General features: G+C 38.6%; 1 protein-coding gene across 13 annotated transcripts in view; it reads right to left on the reverse strand.

Annotated features, from left to right (window-relative positions):
• Nrx-1 (neurexin 1) overlaps nucleotides 1-25795 on the reverse strand; it is a 724770-nt gene that overhangs the window by 201397 nt on the left and 497578 nt on the right. For all 13 annotated transcript variants that reach the window (XR_013033607.1, XR_013033611.1, XR_013033609.1 and 10 more), the window contains 2 exons: nucleotides 12916-13023; nucleotides 9940-10132 (listed from right to left, as the gene is read on the reverse strand). Coding sequence is in view for 8 of the 13 variants with exons in the window: in XM_076522634.1 (XP_076378749.1) it covers nucleotides 9940-10132; nucleotides 12916-13023 (301 nt within the window). In the remaining 5 variants the exon portion in view is untranslated. The remainder of the gene's footprint in view (nucleotides 1-9939; nucleotides 10133-12915; nucleotides 13024-25795) is intronic.

Raw genomic sequence — 25795 nt, forward strand, 5'->3', positions numbered from 1 at the left:
AAGAATTTACATTTTATAAACAAATTCACCTTACTTTTTGATCACAGTAGTATATACGCTCTTCGTACCCGCGCGCCCACTTTTCCAGAGCGTATATATACGCTCCTCGTATACGAATGGTCATTCTTCGAGGGCGTATATATACGCCCATCGGAGCAAAAGGGTTAAGTGCAAACGGTTAGGGTACGCGGAGTTCAAAACGTTCAAAATCGGAGAGGTGTTAGGGTCGCGCGTGTGTGGACTTTTGCGGCGTGCTGTAAGTCAAACGGACTAGTTTAATGGGTGGCGGATCTATTCGAAAACACGCTGATCTAGCCAGAAGCCAGTGTGCAACCGGGACCGGCCGCGCACGGTGTGCTTTCGCTTGTAATTCGCTTCACGGCGGAACGGTTCCGACTATGTACAAATTTCCACGAGTTCCGCATGCGGCCTGGCCGCACCGCACTGGATCGATTACCCGGGATAATGCCATTGTAATAATGTTTGCCAGCACTTGCAGTCGCGGCGCGCGCGATCGTAATTTTTCCTGCGGACCGACCAAAAAAAAAAAAGAAACAAAACTAATCCGGATCGGTTAATCATTGATTCCCGCTGCGACCGGAAATTGTACCGCACGATCGTTCCGCTATAGACATTAAACCTGCTGCTGTTGATCGCGCGAGAGCTCTCAGATTTTTAATTTTATTTATAATTGACAGAAATGTTGCCGCGTCAGGGTGTCAAATTAAATTTTTGTTTCGATGTACGGGATGTTTTCAATATAGTGTTTCAATCCGTTTTGTTTCACTGTACCGAAGACAGCGAGTTTTTTTTAGTTTTTCCTTTCTTTTTTAAGTTAAATGTCGCAGTTGGTTTCACACGATTGTTTTAACGTTCGTAAAGATACGATGGAATGTCGTTTTTAAGGGAAGGAGAAAGCGATAAATAATAATAAATGTTCAACATTAAGGTCTAAATTGTATAAAATGGAACAATGTAGACCTAATAATATTTATACGAAGTCAAAGGAATTCAATGAATATTTTTCTGTACATTTCTATTCTGCTATGTGGGGGGGCATGATGCGCATTTTCGCTCAATTTCGTTACAAGTGTAAACGATTATGTTATAGGTTAGGATACAAATTATAGTTACACGTGTAACGTGTATTGTTATTCATAAATATAATTATTGTTTCTTTAACACTTTCGCATAAAATGAAAGCTGGTGGAGCATGGCCTTTAGTATTCTAATTCGAACTCCAGTTCTGCAGTTACGTTAAAAAAGTAATTTTCTTGAAGCTCTATGTTTTTTAGTGGGATTCAAGGAATCGTTTCTTTCAGTATTATTTTATCCTGCATCAGAAATAATGTTCACGTATCGTCGATGTTACAAGTTCAGCTGTGCTCAACGAGTACACTCATCCTGAAAGAATGACAATTTTCTGGTTAAAACTGGAATACATACTCGTCTTAACATTCCAGTTTAAATTTTTGCGAGATATATTCACGAAGTTTAAACGCTTTATAATAACTTTCGAAGATCTTTCTAAAAGAAAACGCGCACAGTGAACGCAATAAAATATGTACTTTGATCTTACAAATCAATTTCGTCGTTTTATATAATACTTTAGTAAATATAATAATAAAATAAAAATAAAATAAAATAAATAAATAAATATAATAATTTAGTAAAAAAACATGCGAACATAACTAAAAAGAAGGGAATAAAAATTCCACAAAATCTGAACAAACGCGACGTTGTCATTCTCACGCGGCAACGCTGTCACTTGCCTGCTTATCAATGCGACGGCAGCAGTTTTAGCGACCGGGCACGAACGGTGTTTTTTTTTTATTTCGGCCTTATGTTTTATGCGATCGTTCGCGGAGATTATTTTATTGGCTTATCTCTAATCGCGGTTCAAGCCGCGTCGATTCTCGTCGACGTTGATTTAATTGAACCGCTCCAACGGCCGAGGCTTAATCAACGTTTCGCGGTTAACGAATTTTCGGTTGCCGATCAAGCGCGAAAGGAGATTACGACTTATGTACGTGTCGACCGTTTTTAGGAAGTGTCAATTAGCGTTGCAAGTCCGCTCGGTTGGATTTAATCGTGGTTTCGGCCGACCGCGAGTCACGTTCTCGAGATTAGGCTACTGTTCTCCGCGAGGTCGATTGGCGTTTTGCGGCGAACGGAACATTCTGCACCGACCAGAGAAAACAAATTGCCATTCAATTAGCTTATCTACGTTCGTATAAATAGAATGTTGCTCGACTGCGAGGAAAACTGCAAGCATTCCGTATCTTCCGCTTGCTTGATAATTTACGATTTAATTACGCTGCTAGCTTAGGCAGCAATATTTTAATTATCCTCGAGCTGTGTGTGCTTGTCTGAGGAACATTGCAAACTGCGAATCCGCGTAAACAACAACGGTTAATTAACCTTTCTACCTTTCTGGTTCGATACTTAATCGATGACATTAAAAATCAATGCGTGTAAAGGATCGATTAGAGGAAGTAAATTCAAAAAATTATGGAAAAAAGTGAAATAATTGTTACCCACTCGATTGTTGGAGATTAATTTAAATTCATAGCGCTGTCTATTACGTGACATAGAGAGACTAACGTGTCTAAAAGGTCTAGTTTTAAAACCATAATTAAAAAGATCGTTAAATAATTTCCACGAGAAGTTTTTGTCACGCAAAAATTGGACAACGTCGATTCTTCTTATAAATATACTTCAACAGTGTATAGGTTTATGTTTAAGACAAATAATATTATTGGTTTGGCAACTAAGTAATTGCCGATTTCAGTTATAGATGTCTCTCACTCCCATTTTTATGATATCCGTAAATGTTGTATTATAAAATTATTATTATTATTATTATTATTATTATTATGTTACTTTTTATTATCCGTGAATGTTGGCAACTTGACAAATTGAATGCAGCGGTCCACGATTTCTTTCACAACCGCGTCGACCAGCACTTCCTCCGTCTTCATAATTTCTCCGATCGAACGAGACAGTTCTAATTTCTTCTCTGTTCTCATCTACTATCATTCCTAAACTTTGTAAAAACAGATGAATCAAATTTCGCTCCAATTTATTGGGTTGGCAACTAAGTAATTGCCGATTTCAGTTATAGATGCCTCTCACTCCCATTTTTATGATATCCGTAAATGTTATATTATAAAATTATTATTATTATTATTATTATTATGTTACTTTCTATTATCCGTGAATGTTAGCAACTGGACAAATTGAATGCAGCGGTCAAGGAAAAGCGACCAGAATTGGTCGATCGTAAAGGTGTCATTTTCCAGCAGGACAATGCTAGGCCGCACACGTCTTTGTCCACTCGGCAAAAATTGATGGATATTGGTTGGGAATTGATGTTACACCCACCATATAGTCCTGATCTCGCGTCATCGGATTACCACTTATTTCGATCCCTGGACAACTCTCTTCGTGGTAAAACTTTTAATGACGATGACGCTGTAAAATCTCACTTAACTCAGTTTTTGGCCGAAAAGGATCAGACTTTCTACGAGCGTGGAATTTTCAAGTTGTCGGAGAGATGGCAAAAGGTCATCGAACAAAATGGAAGATACATTACAGATGAAACTTCGTTCCAACTAAAAAACAATTTTTTATTTCATTGAACAAATCGGTAATTACTTAGTTGCCAACCCAATACATTCTCCAAATCTTCTTCAAAATTCTCCAGCATCTTTGAAGTAAGTTTCCCATCATTAATCGAATCTTCCATAAAACTTCTTAGATTTAATTAGCGACAGCTAGTGAAATATGCTAACGAATCATAATCGCTGCTTTAATTTCGATCCAGTCTATTTAAATCGTTATCTAATGAGTCGATTTCCGGCAATTCATTTAAATAAATGACTGCTACGTTAGGAACAACAGAAAGCGTAATAAGTCTACGAGCAGTATCGTAAAAAATACGGTTTTAACGATTGCCGAATAATGTTGAGAATCGTCGTAGACATCGTCAATTAGTATAGTTGTGAAAATGGTTTCGCCGTACGAGGGTTAATGCTCCGCGCGGACATCATCGGGCGTTCTCACGCGTGAATGGCGCTGTTCGCTTGCCGGAAGTGCTCGCGGTTCAAGAATTCGCTCAACCCCCGTGCCGGCCGGGCGATGGAGCGCAGAGTTTTGAGGCTGAAATTGCAGAAGGCTCGGATTTCAAAGTCGAGTTTCACGGCCAAATTAACTGTCCGTGTAATTCGGCTGACCGCGAAGGGATACGCGAAAGTTTCGCCGGGATATAGCAGGTACACAAATCCCCGTGAAGCTGTAAGTTTCTTTTACTGGCTGCTGACGACGGCCCGACCGCATTACTGATTCGTTTCGCCGCGAGATTATTACTCCGCTCTGTCTCTAAACTTGCACCTTATACAGGGTGTCCGAGGTTTTAATGTTAAAACTTTGTCAGTATATTCTATGGCACAAAGTAAGAAAAAAATGTTATGTAAACATAGGTCATATAGAGCTTTATTAAGAAGTTATAACAAAAATTCAGAATCGGAATAGTAATCAACTAAAAAAAAATAAAGAATAAAAAGAAATCTTCGATCGATGTCAATCATGTATTGTCAGCAACGGTTATTAATACACATTTCGAAATGTATTAATAAACACAGCTTACATAAACACACGGCATGCGCTGATCTATTCAAGCCAATGCTCGCAGTAACAGCAAGTTGATTACTATTCCTATTCTGAATTTTTGTTATAACTTCTTAATAAAGCTCTATATGACCTATGTTTACATAACATTTTTTTCTTACTTTGTGCCATAGAATACACTGACAAAGTTTGAACATTAAAACCTGGGACACCCTGTATATTCTCTTTGTCGATTTATCTCCAATAACTTATTCACAGCATTCTCGCTATTTTCCTTCTACCAATAGTTAATCCCTTCAACTACCATTTCTTTCGCAGCCACGGTCGCCGCGAAAAGGACATCGTTCTCCGGAAGTATTAAAACACTTACGGAAAAGTAAATGTATATTTGAAAAACTGATAGAAAAAATTGTCTTCATTTCTTCAGAAGTTTATTCCGAAGTTGATTCTATTAAACTGTAATAAATGCGTAGAAATATTTTACATCGTAATGAAAATAACGTCGATTTCATAAGAATTTTATCAAGCATTTTATAAAAGAAAATCGAATTTTCTTTTCACCGATATATCCATATCGCGTTTTTTTCAATCGCTTCTTGGACTAATTTTTCGATCATTTCTGATCCTATTTGGCTCCGTGCATTTTGTAGTATGTTCCGCGTATTAACACGTTCCGTGTCACGTGTACCATCGATGGTACACGCTTGCATGTTTACTTAGTGAACTGAACAAATTGTTTACAAGAAATTTAGAACCGAAGAATCAATTTCCACCGCAAGAATGGGCGTTGATAAGTTTTTGTTACGTTGTTATGTGTACGAGAATTAATAATTGCACGTAATAGATCAAGTTTTAGTAAAATATCAAAGTGTGAAGATTCGAGTAAAAAAAGCTCGGCACGGAACGTGTTAAGAAAACATATCGGGAAACTATGCGTGTCGTGTCAAGGCTATGCCAATTACGTCGCGCCGGCATACGTTTTCAATGAACGAAATGCGATAAATGGGTAAACCGATTGCACAAGTGACAAACACGTGTAAGTTATTCTGTACTTTCGTCGATACGATGCCATAAATTTCGCGGACAAAACTGTTCATTTCTTATCACTTCTTATCTCAAACTATTATCAACGAGGGTGAATCAATCTCAAGTAGCAGCTTTTTCTATGAGATGACTATCACAATTTTGCATACGTCGATCACGCTATTCAAGCCACTTCGATGTACAGTCAGAATTTTGCATTTCATTATTTATCATCGGGGATTTCAATCGCAACGCACAGAGGAGACGATTTGTCCGGCGAACTTTTCCTTTGACGAAAATCACAGGAAGCAATCGACGCGACGCAAGATGCGTAATGGACACTTTTTAAAACGGTAACTTCTTTATACTTTGCTGGACGATGGCTTGGAAAGTTTTTGAAAAATCTGCAGAATTGGCTGGATAAAAAAAAAATGAGAAAATTGCATTTTTGAACTCTTTTGTCTGACCGAGCAAGGATTGAAAAATTGAAAGAATGCATTTTGTAGGTCCCTCCAACAAATTGCAATTTTTGGAAATAATTGCATATCGTTAATTTAATTGGTACATCTTACTGAATACAAGCACAAATTAAATCAACGACCTACTATACTATAGTAGGTACACTATACTCATAAACCTTGAAACAAAGCTAAAATAATTTAAACCACAAATTCCCTGACAACTGCGCATCGATGCATACGTCGCGGTGAAGTCACACGGAGCAACGGATTGTTGAAATACCGTCGACTCGATAATTGCAGAAAAGTTTTACCGGAACTTTCGGCCGCGGAAAAATGTCCGGTGTCTCCGGCCTAGCAAGTCAATCGAAACTCAGCAGCCTCGAACGACTAAGTTTGAGGAATTAATATCAAATGAGAGACAACCGAGGGAGAGGTCGAATAAAAGGGCGGACGGAGCAGCACAGATAACGCGGGGCGGACGGCGGCTTTATTAAACCGGTAAATAAATAAAGCCTTGGAAGTTTTCAATGGAGGCAGCCGAAGCCGGCAACCTCCCCGCCATTGACCGGGACAAATAATGGCGGCCCGAATCCGCCACGGAATCACTTTCCCGGTTTCTGCCGTTTCTGTAATGCGTCTTCTTTTCGAATTCCGTCGTCGTGCGCCGCCGAACCCGTACATATCACGTCCTGTCGATCCAGCAGCGTGTTATATTCTAACGTCGAGTGATTTTTCCAGCCGGTACGTATACGGTTTTCATCCGGTGGCCACTTTACGAGCACAGAATTTACGGGTTTCTCCGGGAAAATACGCGCTGTTTTATGGGTTCGATAACTTATTTTGTATTAGCGACCGCGTCGTTTAAAAACACACGCAACCGTTGTTCGAGGCTAAATTTCGACGCGGCAACAACCGTTTCGGAAAAATTAGATCGCCAAAGAGGATTTCGGGTGTTCCTGCGGTCACGGAAATCTTCTCCGGGCACGGTGCATCGGGGATTTCGATCTCAACGCACAGAGGAGACGATTTGTCCGGCGAACGAGCAATTGACGCGACGCAAGATGCGTAATAAACACTTTTTAAAACGGTATGACTTCTTTTATACTATACTGGACGATGGCTTGGAAAGTTTTTGAAAAATCTGCAGAATTGGTTGGATAAAAAAAATGAGAAAATTGCATTTTCGAACTCTTTTGTCCGACCGAGCCTGGAATGAAAAATTGGAAGAATGCGTTTTGTGGGTCTCTCCAACAAATTGCAATTTTTGGAAATAATTTGTTTGATACAATGACGTTTATCGCGTTAGGTTAGGGCAGAAGTAATGGCGATTTTTATCATTGAATATTACATACGCATTTATTCGCGATAAAAATGTTTTTATTTTAATTTTTAATTTTGTATGTTTTCGTTCACTTTCATCCGTAAGTTTTAACGATAGAAAAATCAAATTTTGTTTCGATTTAGAAGAAACGAATAGCATCGAAGTGAATGAAAACGTGCGAAATTGAAAATCAAGAGAACATTTTCATCGTAAATAAAAGCATATCGCTGTAATATTGGTAGATAAAAATCGCCCATTATTTTTGCACGAGCCTAACACAATAGATATCGCCACGTGCGATTACCTGATTCGTTGTTATAGTGCAAAAGGCGCGAATATACAATAATATATATATATATATATATATATATATATATAATATATAATAATATATATATATAATATATAATAATATATATATAATATATAATAATAGGCGCGAATAAATAAGGGACAGCATAGAAAAGAATATTAAATTCATTTACCCCGTAGCCCGAAAATCTCGTCGCGTTTTTAATCACTGTGCCCCAAGAATTGATTTTCTAACGGTAGTTCAGAGAAAACGAGGCACCATTGTACGTGTCTACATCGCGCATACGAGGATAATCCGAGCAGCAATAAAACTACGGGAACGTAGAGAAAAAAGAAACGCAGGAAACGGCGGGATTTATTAGGTTTCACGCGTGAAACGGTTAGCTACGGCTGCAGATAAGTGTCCCCGGGTGTGTGACGGTAAATTATGAATGGTCGGCTCCTCGACCTCCCGGCTTTTTCCTGCTTCATCGTTTATGTCGCGCGCCGCGCTCAGCTGAATTTAGAACGTTGTGTGTTGGAAGAATGTTAAAGCGTTGCGAGCCGGCGTGAAGGTGACACGGGACACACAGGGACAAGCAATGTTATAACGCGCCGCCCGGGTAAACTATAGTAGACCATTCGTTCATCTAATTGCATTAATGCTCCGTAAGTGCGGCTTTTTACTGTTAATTTTCTACCACTTTGACGAGAGTTATGCGAGTCGTTAGTGAAATGCGGAATTTAAGCGTTTGTCATGACAATGAGCGGATGAGACTTGAAATAGCCGAAACTCGTTAAAATAATTAAAGAAATACGCTTTTATCTGGACGATTTCTTTTTTTTTTTTGCATTCGACGTTGAAAACTTTTACATCGCATGAAAAGATCCACAGTTCTGTGTATTTATTTACTTTATTCGTTGCTGGCTTAGAAATGGACTTTGGCTTTTTTACATTTCGGTTTCATTAAACATTGCACTTTCATTTTATTTTATTCCTAATTATTCAATATTCTACACGCTTTTCGACTATTTATATGTCTATACATAATTTAGACGTCTATATCATAATTTTTCAAGCCACAGTTATAGAGTTTGATTATTATTTATATTAATTATTATTGTATGTGTGTGTGTGTGTGTGTGTGTGTGTGTGTGTGTGGAGTTTGACCTGGAGTTGAATCTAATAAAATTTAATTTTTAACAGTAACTCAGGGTCTCTTGTGACATTGTCAACATTCTCTGCGCATCATTTTTTTCTGCAGCTGCATTGCACAGTGATTCCTAATGCAAGACTCCTTCAAACTTCTTTCGAACGTTCGAATTTTGTAGCCTCGAATTGCGTACTCGCAAAAGTGTTTCGATAAGTTAAACGACTTTTGGTGATTCCAGTGTGACATTTCACCGTTGCAGTGTTAATGGACTGACTGATCCAGCAGTGGCATAATCAGAAAAATTTACTTCCTAATTCGAAAATAAAGAAGATTTATTGCAACAACTACTCTTGCAAATTTCTTCAAATTTGTAAATCCTATCAGAGAGTTTGATTCATAAGTTGCGAGAGTTTAGATAACAATAAAAAGTGATTTTTAACATCAAAGTGTCATGATTAGACTGCGGATTTTATGGAAATCATAATTTTATAATTAACCATAATTTTAATTAATAAATTATTTAATCTAATTTAATTTAATAAATTTATATTACTTATATTATTTATTTATATTTATTATTTATATTTATTATATATATATAATAATTATTATATATATATTATATTTATTATTTATTTATATTTATTATTTATATTTATTATATATATATAATAATTATTATATATATATTATATTTATTATATATATACTATATTTATTATATTTATTATATTTATTTATATTTAATTTAATAAATTATTAACCATGAACCATAATTTTATGGAATTATGAGAGAAACGAGTAAGTGAAATCGAAAGCTAAAAAAACTTTAGAAGACCTTAAGGATATCGTCACATTATTTTGCAACTCGTCACATTTTTTAAAAGAATTATTTTACAGCACATTTAACTTACGTTTTTTATGATTAACCTAGACAATGTTTATTTTGGATATATGTAGTTCAAAACATATATGTATCGAAATTGTTCTCGCAGAGTCTACAAGTTGCTTAGTTTCCATTCTTCATGAAACCGTTTTGCAGAAATGTGAATTCGCTTACCAGGTGTGCGGAACTCCACTGCCCAATCGTCGACAGTGACTCGTCCTTCTCTTTTCGTTCGACGAAGTGCAACGTAATGCCAGGTGCCATCGTCGACACGTTGTTTCGACGCTTTCACTTTGACGGAACCGCTTCCGAGATCCGCGTGAAGGTACAGATGACCGCCTAAGATTTCGAACGCGAACAAGTCTTGCTGTGGGAACAAACAAAACGTACACCTCGTTAAAATACGTTTCCATAAATATATCAAATTCGTTGTTCCAGAGAAAAAAATCGTAGGAATCCAAAAGGTATTTAATATAATGAAGACCATGGTCGAAATAAAGAGGTCCTGCTTCAGGACCTCTCTGAGATTTTCTTTCGACATCGGTCGAATTCTTTGTAATTTGTATTATATAATCAAATATGTTCCATAATCTTTTCGAGACTGTACGAATAATGTACAAGATGTTTCATCTAATTATCATCTTCAATTTGTGAAGAATTTGCATTTCTGAAGAATTTGATCTACCATGATCTTTATATGATTTATAATATGAATTTAATGCAAGCACGAGTAAAATGATATGAATGGCATTCATATAATACGAATACAATACAGGGAGTCCCAAAAGTCACTCACAATCGAGAAATGAGTCAGAAATTGCGTAACCTGATGTCGTTTGAAGTAACTTTCTTCTTAGCGAAAATGCGATCCGCGGCTTCGTTTACGAGTTATTAACGAAAAACACTGACCAATAAGAAGCGAGATCGGCTGGCGCGAGGTGGAGCAGAGCCAATGAACGAAACTGGATGTCGCCCGCTCGATGGCTCGGCCGCCTAGCGCCAGCCGAGCTCGCTTCTCATTGATCAGTGTTTTCCGTCAATAACTCGTAAACAAAGCCGCGGATTGCATTTGCGCTAAGGAAAAAATGACTTGGAATGACTTCATGAACCCCTCATTTCCCGGAGGTACCATAATTTTGGGACATCCTGCATAAGCTTCGTCGTTTTTAGCCAGCTGTTTTCGACGATTATAATTGTTACCATTTCTTCGTGACATTGATATTAAATCATGTACAAAATACGAAGCGAACGAAGCGTATACAGCAAAACTATAGTAATTTACGCACGTTTTAAATTGATCGCAACAGATCATTTGGTTGAACGTTCGTGTTTCGTTCAGGCTAAACATTTCTCCGGACGCTACGTTCTCTAAGAAGCACAAAGAGGCGAAGACACGTATTTATTGAACGCAGCTCGTATAAAATCACAAATTACTATTGTTGGACGGGCTGAACGGTGCCGCGGCAGCAAGTTTCCGGCAATTTCCGGCAGTTTCCAGCGCGCAGGTGATGCATACACCAGGTGACGAGGCCGAAATCCATTTTCGTTGGCGCGTCGTTCGCTCTTCGTTCACAGCTCTCGCGGTTATCTCGATTTAAACGGTACCGCTGCGTAATTCCCGGAATTACATTTCGGCGCAAAGCAGGGGAGCATTAAAATCGCGAATAATCAAGGCCGCGCGCGGTACGGAACGGCGCGAAATAAATCGGAAAGTTGCGAATACCCGGCGAATACGGCCCGCGGACTTGTTGCAACGCGAGTTCGTGCGGTGTGCTCATTAACGGAATTCCATGAGCGAATGCTCCTCCGGATTGTATTCGTATCTGCAGCAGGTGCTTCTATTTCGCGAACGTACGTTACGTGCAGTTATAAGTTGCCGTGTCGAACGCGTTCGATCGAAATAATCGTCAATTTTCGTTCGCATTCTGCTTCAGCCTCTTCGCGTTTTTCGAGAAACCGTAGAATATCTTTTTCAAATATTAGGTCTACCGGAAAGTTCTGTCTGATAATGTTATTGCAGATTTCAATAGATACGCACATATTCGTTTGAGACATATATTTTTGAAAAATGTTGCTCACAAATTGCCATCACGCTGGCAAGGGGTCATAAGTAACGACGGAAATTATATTGTACAGTAAATATTACTAAATTTATGAAAAATCTATTATTTCCTTTCATTTCTCAAATGGACAGAACTTTGCGGTAGACCTAATATATTGCACATTTTTTTTATCGAAGCTGTCCGAGCTTTCGCCGATGTTTTCGCAGCTGTATCGACGCTTCTAATGCATACTTGCGTATTTATCGTGCATTTAGATAACTTGTACAAAAATAAGTAGTTACACGCGTGCGCTAATAAATACAACAAACTATTTAAAATAGCAGAAAATTCTGTTGAAATAGGTTGGACGATAATTTCTAATTTTCTATCGAAACATCTGAAACTTCTGTCGAAATCTGTACAGTTGCATAGATGTGTCTATGTATATTTTTATACTCGTTGTTGATAGCGCGATTGTGCGGTCAGACCGATGTGTGCGAAAATAAATAGTTGCACATATGTGCAAATTAACAGATACAACAATCTATCGAGATGTAGCAAGAAATTCTGTTAAAATGTATTAGACAATCATTTTTAATTCTTCTTTTTATTGTCTACGCTTATGTACTTAGTATCTCAATATATACGTATTTAGAATGGTTTCTAGAAAAATAAGCAGTTGCACACTTGTATAAATGAACAAATACATATAAAAGTTGATTGAAAGTGTCAAGAAATTCCGTTAAAACATATCGCGAAGAAATGTTTTCTTCTTTATTAAAACACGAAAATTTTATCAATTTTCGACTAATACAACATATTCAATTTATCGGTAGACTACACGGGTTTCACGCGTTTCTAATAAAAATTGTAGGCGAGATTCGAAACGATAACAAATTTACAACAATTTAAGGAGATGCGTGTACCGTATTCGTCGCACTTGAAATTATTAGGGAGAGAAATGAATGGTTTGACTCGTGTTTGCTGCGATCGACGATGATTTTATCTTGCACAAAAATTCGCTGTCTAAGTGTCCGAACGAAAAGCCTTGCAGGCATCTTCTCGAAATGATCCTCTTCCAGTGAAAGATAAATTGCAAAGCGCTTACCCTGGAGTGGGCACCGCTGCGACTGTACATGATGAGTCCGTTGGACTCGTTGGTACGAATTTTGAAGGACATGCTGCCGTCCTTGGCCGACTTCCAAGGTGGCAGGACCTGAAACAAATGAGACGTACGGCTCTTAATACGTCGCTCGTGGCGGCCGCCGCCGTACAGCGTCTGAACGAAATAGGAAAAAAAACGGTTCAAAAAGAAACGAACGAAAAGAGGATCGAGTCCAAAGAAAAGAACAGAAAAGAAAAACGATGGGAAGGACGAAATCCCTCGACGTCCTGGAGAAGAATGGCGGACCAGGGCAGCGCCGTCGAGCCGTCGTGTTCGGAATCCAAAATCGTCTGCTGCCCGTCGCGACCGAGGAGAGAGAGAGGTCCATTCATCATGCACGATAGCTTAAATAATCACGTGTCTCGTGTTCGTGGAATTTTTACTTCAATTTCGAAGCGGCACCGAGTCTCCTGCAGCGGACGCGAGCCGGGTGATTTACCGTTCGCCGTTTCGGGATCGAGGAGCGATCCTCCCCGCGGTAAATCCTGTCCTTTGCCGAGCCGTTTCCGGTTCCACCTTTGTGTCAATAACCCGGGCCCGATCGTACTTAAAATTTTGCCCCTAGATTTACGGCCTGATTTGTGATTCGAGCGCATCGGTTTTCAATTATACACACTTCAGAGACCAAATTGAGGAGATCAAACTGAGCAGACCGACTTGAGCAGTCCGTATCGAGGAATCCGTACGAGGACGTTCCAAGAGGATGTTCGGTGATGCTTGGCAGAATACATAATCAATATAATCGACGTAATGCAACGTAATAATATGCGACGTGTCCACGATATTGTTGTTGGTTTCCGAACTGATCATTAGACTGCGGATCTTCGTCCAAAAAAGCACCGTTCCCGATCGATTGTACAAGACGGAGGTCGGATAAGAATTTGCCTCTTCTTTCAATATTGCCGATAAAGTATAGTCCTCTTTTTACCTTCGCTATTCTCTGTCTTCTATTTAACCGTTTTTGCTATAAACTCATAAAATCCGCAGTCCAGCGACGGTGTTCGTGGAAAAACCAAGGGAATCGATAGTACAGAAGCTTCGTTTTGCTGTAGAGCAATTAAGAAGTAACGTTATTTGCGCGGAAAGTCAAATGAAACCGTTAATAAACGAAATGAATTTTTAGAATATGGTAAAATGGCAAGAGGAAACACGACGGTTATTTTATTACACGGCGAGAATGACAAAGCTTGAAAAACGCGATATTGGACGTTCCCTTTCCGAATATTCGATTACCTAACTACATTGTAATATTGGCAGTAATTGCACGGGTATAAAATACCTCGTTAAATTCGAGCAAATATGACTCCAACGTCGGAAACAGATGCGAGAGTTTTAAATAACGTTTCAGTTGAAATTTCGTCAGCAGCGAAAGAAATATGAAATATCCAATAATTTCCCAAATAGATTCCGAAACAGATGCAAAAAGGAATTGATTCGACGTACGAATTCGAATGGATTTAGCCATGACTATCGCAAAATGGCCGGTGGTACCGTTCCATCCCATCGCGAAGCAAGCGTTTCACAAATTCTGCCGATCTACGAAAAGTCGCGAAATTTCAGATCTAATAAATTACACGCAGCGAAAATCGTGTACCGTACCGTATGCGTCGAGTATGATTTCCGAGCTGTCGGCAATTACGTTTTGTACACGGTTACTGACACAAGGGTCGCGGGGAACAGAAAGGAGAACGGTCGCTGACGGGTCGGACGGCGAACGTCGCGACAATGTTTACAAAATGTATTTGCGTACGGCGAGCGTCACACCCCTCCAGAGATTTCCGAGGCGAGGTCTTTATTTATTTTTCGTTTATTTGCTCGGACAGTTACACGCCTGTAGCTCGGAGCTGGACCGCGAAACCGTTCTTTCGTTCCGGGAACAAGTCGTTTTTCGAACGCGGGAGATGTTTGACTGTGGCGCGGTGCCGGAGCGAGCGGGAGCGGAACTTTGCTCGGCGATTGTTGTGTGGAAACTTCGATAAAATCGACGGGCAACCGAGGGGAATCTGGATAAGAAACTCGAAAGAACCACCGTGGAATTTCAGTTTTCGAAAGTTGATGCTGGGAATCGGGAGCAACGGCGGGTGTAAATTGATCGTGACATCTTGTTCCGTCGGAGCGAACCGACTGCGAGTTACTTCTCCAGAGGATGACGGTGTTTTTTGGTGGTTGTCTTCGCGATGCTCCGGATAATGTACAGTGTTCACGTGTGTTTCTTTTTTTCTTTCGTGTGTGTCGAGAGCAGAGTAGGGCAACATTTTATTCGGACGACGGATAAGAGACGATTGACAATTTATTTAGATAAACGTTTAACCGAATAAGATTTTAGTCGAATAAGGAGTCATTCGAATAAGATTTTAGTCGAATAAGAATTCATTCGAATAAGATTTTAGTCGAATAAGGAGTCATTCGAATAAGATTTTAGTCGAATAAGAATTCATTCGCATAAGAATTCATTCGAATAAGATTTTAGTCGAATAAGGAGTCATTCGAATAAGATTTTAGTCGAATAAGAATTCATTCGAATAAGATTTTAGTCGAATAAGAATTCATTCGAATAAGATTTTAGTCGAATAAGAATTCATTCGAATAAGATTTTAGTCAAATAAGAATTCATTCGAATAAGATTTTAGTCGAATAAGAATTCATTCGAATAAGATTTTAGTCGAATAAGGAGTCATTCGAATAAGATTTTAGTCGAATAAGAATTCATTCGCATAAGAATTCATTCGAATAAGATTTTAGTCGAATAAGGAGTCATTCGAATAAGATTTTAGTCGAATAAGAATTCATTCGAATAAGATTTTAGTCGAATAAGAATTAATTCGAATAAGAGATTTTAGTCGAATAAGAATTCATTCGAATAAGATTTTCTTCGAATAAGAATTCATTCGAATAAATAGATAGAATAATTCATAACGAATAATGAATAATCGTTGTTCGAATAAAATATTTCGCTAAAACTAATTATCTTCGATAAATATTTATTCGAAACAATTCGAATAATGCCCAATTCTGGATGAGAGGAAGATAGTGATTTGATGTAGTGATTTGATGACAAATTGTGTTTATTTCGAGGCTGTGACAAATGTACAGTGTGAAACGTTTTTTTATTTAATATAAATGGAAGAAACAGAAACGATAGTCTAGAATAGATAAGGTATAGTAGTTTTACGAAAAATAGTGTGTGTGAGAATTGGTTGTTTTTGTAAGATCGTGAAGAATGTACAGTGTCGAACGTCGTGTCTGTGAATTGAAGAACTAAAGTGAAGGTAACTCGAAGAGGATGTAGCCATTTTGCAAGGAATTATTGACAATTTTTGTAACGTTCTCAAATAATGTTACAGCTCAAATATTTGTTACAGTTTCGATACGAATAATTCTATTGTTCTAACACGGTCAACAATGTCAAGCATAAAATGATTTCGACCATGTATTAGATTTGTATCGCATTTACCGATAGCCGAAAGAATTTGCCTAAAGAATTTGGGAACAGGAGATACGATTATCGGCAACTATGAAAACGCAGCCGCGAGGCTCGGACAAGCGTATCTCCTGTTCCGGAATTGTCCATTTTCGTTTACAAGTCGAGGGACAATTGGGGAGAATTTATCGTGTTGCGAAATTTCCGTGTGAAGATAAACTTTCTACCGAAGTTTCGAGGAAATCGAGGACCCCAAGGCCTTGCACTCTCCTTGTTAGAGACGCGATAGGAAACCGGTTAATAGAATTTCGAATTCACTCCGGTCGGCACACGCGAATCGAGAACTGATCGTAGACGAAACCGTCACGTACTGTTGACGGATTGTTGGTCGCGGGAGGGGCGGTAATCGGGCGAGTCGGGTGCCGTTCTGCAGCTGACGTTTTCGAATAAAAAGAAATAGCCTATTTTCACCGGTGGCCCCTCGTCACATCGAAAGGAATTATCGGGCATCTGTTTCGCCGATAAAAACGGCGCGGCGGGAACACGCGACTTGCTTTTACGGTGTCGTTCGGAGCGGTGTCGTGATGCCAGAAAAAAAAAGAACGAAAGAAACGAAAAGTGCCGGGAAGGAACGAGCGATCGCGGCGGTGGGGGTGGAGAAGGGGCCCCTCCCCCATTTTGTTTGATGTGAATTCATAGCGGTTAGGCGTGCCCTGCATTATTCAGTGTGGCGTGCCTGACCTTATAACGCTCGGCTCCGGTTTAAATATGACCAGGCTACTTTCAACTATCGGAAGCGTGCTGCTGGTGGCAGCAACTTTTATTTCCAGAATATTGAATGCTCTTTCTAGCACTTATCAATGTTATTGTCTATATCTTGGCTATCAAGCTGTTCGCAGCTGTTCTTTCTTCGACATTCTGCGGGCTTGCTGATTCGGTCGAATCATCGATGACCGCAACGTTGTTAAAGTTATTAAATCCATGTTTCATCGTTTTCAGATTCTTTTGTATTAAGAAGAACGTTTTACGCTTGGTCAAATTATTATTAGACCGCGGATTTTATGGATTGTTGACGAAAATCGCTAGATCGGAAAGCAAATTGTGAAAACGTGAGAAGAATTTAAGAATATTTTTATATTACGTACAAAGTCATTAAAACGATTAAAGTAGGAAAGACATCTACATCCGACCTACGTTTCAATCAATTTAGACAATCTTTATTTTGCATACATTTGTGTATATTTGTTTATTTTCATATCGACTTGTTTTTTGAGGAATTATGGTGGCTGTAACGTTGTCAATGCTATTTGGTCCGTATTACATCGTTTTCAGATTCTCTTGTATTAGGAAGAAAATTTCATGCCCGGTTAAATTATTACAGGTTTCTTTATCGGTTATCGAGTTGTTTATAACCTCGACTTATTTATTCTTATACGGGCTCGCTGTTCCATTAGGGAATTATGGTGGTCGTAACGTTGCAAAAATTTTATACAGACTCCATTTTATCGTTTCTATGTACTTCTGCGTTCAAAAGATAATTCTGCCGTTAATTAAAATTCTCGTTTGTTTGTTGGCTATAGAGTTGTCCGCAATCGTCGCTTATATGTATATTTTCATGCGAGCTCGCCGCCCAATTAAAACAATGGCAGCGCTGGAAAATATATTTAGTCTGCTTTACATCGTTTTTACGTATTTTTCCATTCGGATGAAAATTCGGCCATTCGATAATACGATCGTGTATTTCTTTGTTGGTTATCGAGTTGTATGCGACTGTAGCTTGTTTTATTTTTATAGGGTTTTCGTTTCATTGAGAAAGAAAGATTTAGTCTCCGCGATATCTCGTTTTCACGTACTTTTGCATTCTGCCAGTAATTAAAATCAATATTTATTAACCTGCAGCCTGTTGTAACTATTGTTCGTTTATTATCTCATCGGCGCGCTGTTTCATCGCGAGAAATATCAGTGACTTTAGTCGAGATGTTTCCTTGAAAATTGCTCAACAATTGAGCCGTTTATTTTGAAAGTGGCTTAAGTCACTTTACCGTAATGAAAAGTGGTGATTTTTTAATGTTTATACGAAATTATTTTTACCGAGAAAAATATCGGTATCCCGAGATAACAAATACAAGTAAATCTTCTCGAAAGTTAGCATCCATATTTTGAAACGTGTTAAAACGCAAACCCTTAAATATATCGACTTAAAAACAAAGTGACTTATGCGACTTTCAAAATAAACGGCTCAATTCAGCTATCGACTTTACAATATTAAAAACTGTATCGCGTACGATATACGAGTACACGACGGAACATGTTCATCGTTTCTGTTGCATAGAACAGCGATACAAAAAATCGTCCATCAAGTTCCTAGGTGTCACTGCAAAGGGGAGACCTCAGTCTTCAAATCCATGGTCTATTTGGTTCGCAATAAAAATGTTTCAATGGTTTCCGAGACGTTGTAGCGTACAAAAAGGTTCTTTAATTTCCCCCGCGCGTTATACAATATCTTCTTTCATTTAAACAATTACGATAGAGATTCATCCTCTATGCTTCATTCTCAATAAACATCCCCAAGTATCGCGCAGTCTGCTGAAGAACAATATAACAAGAACCATAAATGAATCTTAATGCATTCCTACGAGGCTACTAAACGCTAAGTCGCGAAACTTCGAGCTCGTGTTTCGATTCTTTCGTCGCTGGTTTATTCATTGTCCTCGTAGACGAAACGAGGACGGCGGAACTTTTTCCACGGAGATATCAGAATTTTTAGTACCGAAGCGTGCAACGATATTTTGCAATAAATCGTCGTAACCGCGTGAAAACTATCCTGCACGCGGAACTGTTCGTTTTACAGAATCAAGTAGTACAAGCTTATATTAAGCAGACTCCTGAGTGCAGCTGTTGCGGCCAAACTGCAAGCGCTTCCACCGGTCCAGATTTTTCCATAAGTTTTCCAATTAGGTAGTCCCACCTTTACGCGCAATGATTTTTAATCGAAACGGTCGCATAAAAAGCGTATATGCATAAAAAATGAATACGTAAAATGCAATCTTTTTTGCGGATCTTTACAGGCGGTATAAATGCATTTAATATCTCTACATCTGGCTCGGACTGAAACGCGATGATCGTAAAATAAAGTCACGAAGAAACGGCAATTTCCTGTTCAAATCGTAGTTCCCGTGAAAACTGAAATATATTCGTAAATTTTAAGACGTTTCAAATATTTGGGGGCCAAGGCGAAATCAAACGAACGAATGAAAGGATATAAATCATTATTATGAAAAAGACCGCGTTCTTTCCTTTGTGACATGTTTTAGGACACGCTTTCTAAAGTGGTCGCGACAGCTGACTGGTTAAACCGATAAAAAGGAGACATGTTTCGATAGAAAGCACTATGAAACTATTTCACGATTTTTAACCGAGAATTGAATTTTAACGATGCGGCAAGATCAAGTGGTTTCATTTCTTTTTTCTAGAATTTTTGAAACGATGATTCTTAGCTTTTGTCGATTAGAAGTTAACAGGAGAAGGATTGTGATCGTATTTTATGCGGAAATTTTCTATAATTTTTAGTTACACTTTGAGCGGATTTATAACAAAAAACCGAATAATGATCAACGATTCTTCTTTCTCGAAGCATGTTTCGATAGAAAGCACAAATCAGACTTGGAATGGAGCCTAAACGAATCTCTGACGACATCTAGCACCACTGTATAAATCTCAACAAATCCAAGGACGATACATGTCGGATATTAATGAATCGAAATCGCAAAGAATTGTAAACAAATTTACACGGTGAAAGTAAAAGATTCTCTAATTCATCAAGGCCTAAATCTTCGAATGTCCAGTCATCAACATTTTTCGACTACGCACTGGCACACCGATCGTTTCTTCTTCCTACAGAAGTTAAGCTGTTCTTTCGCAGTTATCGACCGACAAATCAATTTCTCCGCGCCGAAACCACCGGAGACATCATCGTAATTCTTTCGGCCGTGCGAGTATTCAAAATTTCCGGGATCTGCGCGGCGAGTCCCTTTTGTCTTCGCGACTCGATTGTCTTCCGAAGCATCTACGCCCTCTAATCCCAGATTCAAAGCGGTTTTCACACTTCTCGCGTGAGCAGGAACGCGGCGGAGCTGTAATTGCGGTTCCATGACAACGGGGCCAATTTCCGTGATGAAGAGTCACGTCGAAAACTCACGGTAACGAGCCTCATTATTTATTCTTCCTGCCTTCGTTTCCCTTAAATTTGCCACCTCTTTTCCGGCCACTGACACCAACTTGGCTCGCTTCATATTCGTCGAAACAACTCCCCGTTTCTCTCTCTCTCTCTCTTTCTCTTTCTCTGATACACTCTCCCTCCCCCCTCTCCCTCACTCTCTGTGTTGCTTTCTGTCTCCCGTGTTGTTTGATATATGCACGTTACGCTCGCAGCGCTTCGAATCAGCTCCAGGCCGTTGTATAGTTCGAGAGGACACCTCCGATATATTTTGAAAATTCAATCTCTCCCCGCGATGCCTTTTATTCCGTGTAAATATTAATGATTCGCTCCGCTCGCCGAATTTTATGCGGCCAAATAAATATTCTATTCGTAGCACGTATAAATATTAACTACATAGCACTGCCTTTTAGCTGCGCCGTGATCCCGGTGTTACGGTCACCAAATCGTTCTTTTTTTTTCCCCCTTTTCTGGGGGAAATTCATTTCGCTGTGGACGGTTTTAATCGACGTCGCGGCGTCGGTCCTCGAATACATTTGAACTCGCACGAAGTTCATTCTTTTCATAAAAAATGACTTTTTAATGCATTGTGCTTGTTGGGTGTTCTTTCGTTAGTTACACGCGATTTTGTTCATTTTTTGATCCGATAGCTAGCTCGGAGTGTGAATCAGTTTCGTGTCTAACCATGGAAGAGAATGCACATTGTACTAATGCGAATGAAATAGTACAATGCGAAAAAAATATTTTGAGGCAGACAGAGAGATCAATATTCGGAGATGAATCGTTTGAAACGGATATTTTTAAGTCAATAGAGTGACGAATTATTTGGAGATAAATCGTTCGAATCGAATGTTTGGAGATAAATAGTTTGAAACGAATACTTTAAAATCGATAGTATGAAAAATATTCGGAGGTGAATAATTTGAATGTCAAATATTTCAAGTCAGATATTTGGAAGTAAATAGTCCGAAACAACTATTTTAAAACAGACAATTTGACAAACGTTTAAAGTGAAATAAATAGTTTTAGTTAGACAGTTTGACAAACGTTTGAAGATAGTCTGAAATAAATATTTTTTAGTCAGACAGTTTCCCGAACAGTTTGATACAAATCGCACGAGACAAGTATTTTAAGACAAAGGTTTCAAGATAAATAATTCGAAGGATATATATTTTAAAATAGACTTCAAATAAATATTTCGTTATAAGAGCCGTTTATTTTGAAAGTGGCATAAGTCACTTTACCGTAATGAAAAGTGGTGATTTTTTAATGTTTATACGAAATTATTTATACCGAGAAAAATATCGGTATCCTGAGATAACAAATACAAGTAAATCTTCTCGAAAGTTAGCATCCATATTTTTGCACGTGTTAAAACGCAAACCCTTAAATATATCGACTTAAAAACAAAGTGACTTATGCCACTTTCAAAATAAACGGCTCAATTCTTTGGTTCACAGTTTAGAGTGCATAGAAATATATCGACTTAAAAACAAAGTGACTTATGCCACTTTCAAAATAAACGGCTCAATTCTTTGGTCCACAGTTTAGAGTGCATAGAAATATATCGACTTAAAAACAAAGCGACTTATGCCACTTTCAAAATAAACGGCTCATAAATTACGTTGCATCACAAATCGAGTCACGATTCAAACGAGAGAAGTCGTATTGTTTCGAAACAAGGGCACGCGCAAGATCACGCAACGATTAACAGAAATAATTCCCCCACCATTTCCAACGCGTACAAACATATTTACAACATTAACCCTTTCGCTCCGAACGACGGATATATCCGTCATCCATATGAACACTCGCGGAGCCGAACGCCGGATATATCCGACATGCTGGTAAAATCGCGACCTAATTTTTGGACTGCACCGCCTCTTGTTACTATTGCGTGAATCTTTTGACGAAACAAACAAACGACAGTCCGAAATAAACGACACACCATTCAAGTTATATTTGTTCTACCTGCATTTCCCATTATTATTGTGTTACATGTCATAAAGGGATAGAAAATCGAAAGTACTAACTTTAGGACTAATTATTATGTATTATGTTTTGTGTATTATTATATATTATATATATATTATTATATATTATTCCTTCACTTTTTCCATTGTTAATGAAACTTTTTTTACCTATTAAATAACTTTATACCTTATGCAGAAATTATAACTATATTGTTTTAAAGAAAAATCCCTTTTCTTCCCAAATACACTATCCACGCGCAATGTGCACAATTTCGGCGGGTGGTTCCGTTCAGGAGGGGCACTACGGCGGACTGAACCGCCGTAGCGAAAGGGTTAATTACTGCTTCGTTCTGATAACCGATCCTACGCTTAAGCTCCAACAAGATGAAAAAGCCAGAATCACGTCGCGAGTGGTTTGGATAAAATTAATGTTCAAAGAAAATGTTCAGATATTACCGGCGGTCGTTAAGGAGGTTATTTGCCCTGATCGTTATGGGGGTTATTTACCGAAATCGTTAAGGGTAAAATCACGTACGCCGATCTTCCTCGTGTCTATATAATAATTTGATTTGGTTCACGCGCGAGTCCCGAGAAGCGAAATTCGAGAGAGAATCGCAGCTCGCACGAAAAGGAAAATGGCCGGAGGGTCCGACATGTTACGACGAAGGGAAGCGTTCGTCCGTCGCGAACGATTAAGCCGCGAAAACATTGAAACGATTAAAAGCTCGGAAACCGGCAAGGTAAACACTACTGAAACCGAGAGAGGGAAACCCGACTTAAGTATTCCAGTCCCGAACGGGAAACAGTGTTTGCCGGTTCATCCATTAATCGGCGAAAGAAATCGATCGCGAGTCTCCGAGTACCCGGAAACCCGGTCTGCGAAGGAAAATTACTGTATTTCCGTTTCGCTTCGAATTTACGACGTGATTCGCCGATGTTGAATCATGCTTTTCGAGAAGCTTCCTCCTGCTGCAATTGTTACACGGATCGCTGCAGGGAACCATTGTTCGGGTTCCGACTTTCAGCGAAATTACATGACTTCGCGTTTAATTTATTATTTTGAAAAGAAATTCCACTTCGACGACCAACCCTAAAGAACCTTCGCGTAATATTTGCATTCGTAACTGTGACTTTCACATTCGGATAAGTAAATCAAATATGTAATTATTTCATATTTTATCGTGTTCGAAGATCGATCTTTTATTGTCGCTGAATCAATTATTTGTAAATATAAAGGCTGCACAGATATTCGCTGTTTTCGAATGGGGTAGAAATATCTAAAAATTAGGGAATATTAAAGCTGAGATCCCACACCTTTTATGAAACTATTTCACGATTTTTAACTGAGAATTGAATTTTTCGATGCGGCAAGATCAAGTGGCTTCATTTCTTTTTTCTAGAATTTTTGAAACGATGATTCTTAGCTTTTGTCGATTAGAAGTTAACAGGAGAAGGAGCTAAGATTGTGATCATATTTTATGCGGAAATTTTCTATAATTTTTAGTTACACTTTGAACGGATTTATAACAAAGAACCGAATAATTATCAACGATTCTTATTAAGAGAATCGTCGGGGTTGGAAATCGCGTTTCGAGAAAGAATATAAAAATCTTATGGCATGTATCCATTACCGAAAACACATTTATTTATCTCCTTATGGTAAATTTTAAAAGAGACGCTTCCCTTTCGAGATGTTACTGTAAACTTCAAATCTATTTTTCTCAACGACGAGGTCCCATTTTGACTGTTTCGATTTTTCGGTATTGGGTTTCAGATACTTTTCAAAACATGCTTCTTAAACGAAGATTCTGAACTTTCTGACAATGGAAAAATAATGGAGGAAGGAGTAGATGTGTTATTGATACGGAAGGGTCGCACGATTTTTGGCTAAGAAACCAGCGATCATTTGCGTAGAAACAGAAAAGTTCTCAGCATTTCTTATGGAACGGTTCAGCACTTTCGACGATGAAGCGTTTACGGAAAAGTGGCATCCGACGGATCTCAATATTCCCCGTATAAGGAACTCGACCATCGAGGAGTGTTACAGAAGAGGCCAAGGAAAAGAATGAGGATAAGGCGAGCAAGCGCGAATCCCCGGAACGATTCAGTTCCTATCGTTAACGAATACTCCGCCGGCTTCCGTAATGAGCTCGTTATCTTCTTTGAAACGCTTATTAATTGCTTACCCTGTGAATTAGAGGAAAAATAGTCGGGGCGGACGGGTTCGTTCCCGATCCTTTTGTTGCACCGACTGTGTAATTGAAATAGCATCCTCGCACGGCTGACGATTTTCCGGCGGAATGCGGCGTCGAGGGTTCATAATTTATAACAAATTAATAGACTAATAGGGCCACTGGTAAAAGCGGGGTAATTGAAATTAATATTAACGGCCGCGCGGTACGCGCGCGCCGCTTTTATGGAATTTTCTTGTGGAAATGGGTCGCGGAAACTATTTGCGGAGTAATGCTCGCGGTTCGAAGTTGAATTAAATTGTAATTGTGCGATGATGCTTTTTTAACTCGTAAGTACGAGATTAACGGTCCTGCGCGCCAAGGAAATGGTCGAGTGGCACGGTAGGAAAAATGGTAAGAGTCTTTCTTGTTGCGCGAAAACATTTTTCTCAGTTTTCGAGTTCAATAAAATGTCTCGCTCGCAAAGAGTAACAATAATATCTACAGAAATATTACTACTATAAATGTTACTTAAAGAGTCAAACACACAATAGGCTAGCGTCTACAATCAATTGTTCACAATCAATTGAAAGACACTATTTTCGATTGATTTCAGGAAACCGATGAAATTAGTAAATATACCGAAACTCTAAAAAATATATGATTTGAGGTCAGTGAAACATTAATTGAAGCTGAACGAACATTGTAGGAAGCAAATGACTGTCATTGCCGACCTGAAACTTCTATAAAATAGCTAAGAAAAATCTAAATTTGCACAAACATCATAGAACACAAAATATTTAAGACGAAATTTTTTATTAAAACCTTCCCTTTCGGCGTGAACTATTTTGATCAAACTACGAGCAAGTGTTTTAATATCTATGGATATTTCGAAATTATTTAATTAGATATTAGATATACTTTAATGACATATTAAAACTATCTGTATCTTCAATTTTGCATTCCTGTGGATTTTTGGTGCAAAGAAATCATTTACGGTGTATTAATCAAATGTATATTGCAAACATAATTACAATTACCT

Source organism: Megalopta genalis, chromosome 6, assembly GCF_051020955.1.
Source record: "Megalopta genalis isolate 19385.01 chromosome 6, iyMegGena1_principal, whole genome shotgun sequence".
In the NCBI taxonomy this organism is placed as follows: Eukaryota; Metazoa; Arthropoda; class Insecta; order Hymenoptera; family Halictidae; genus Megalopta; species Megalopta genalis.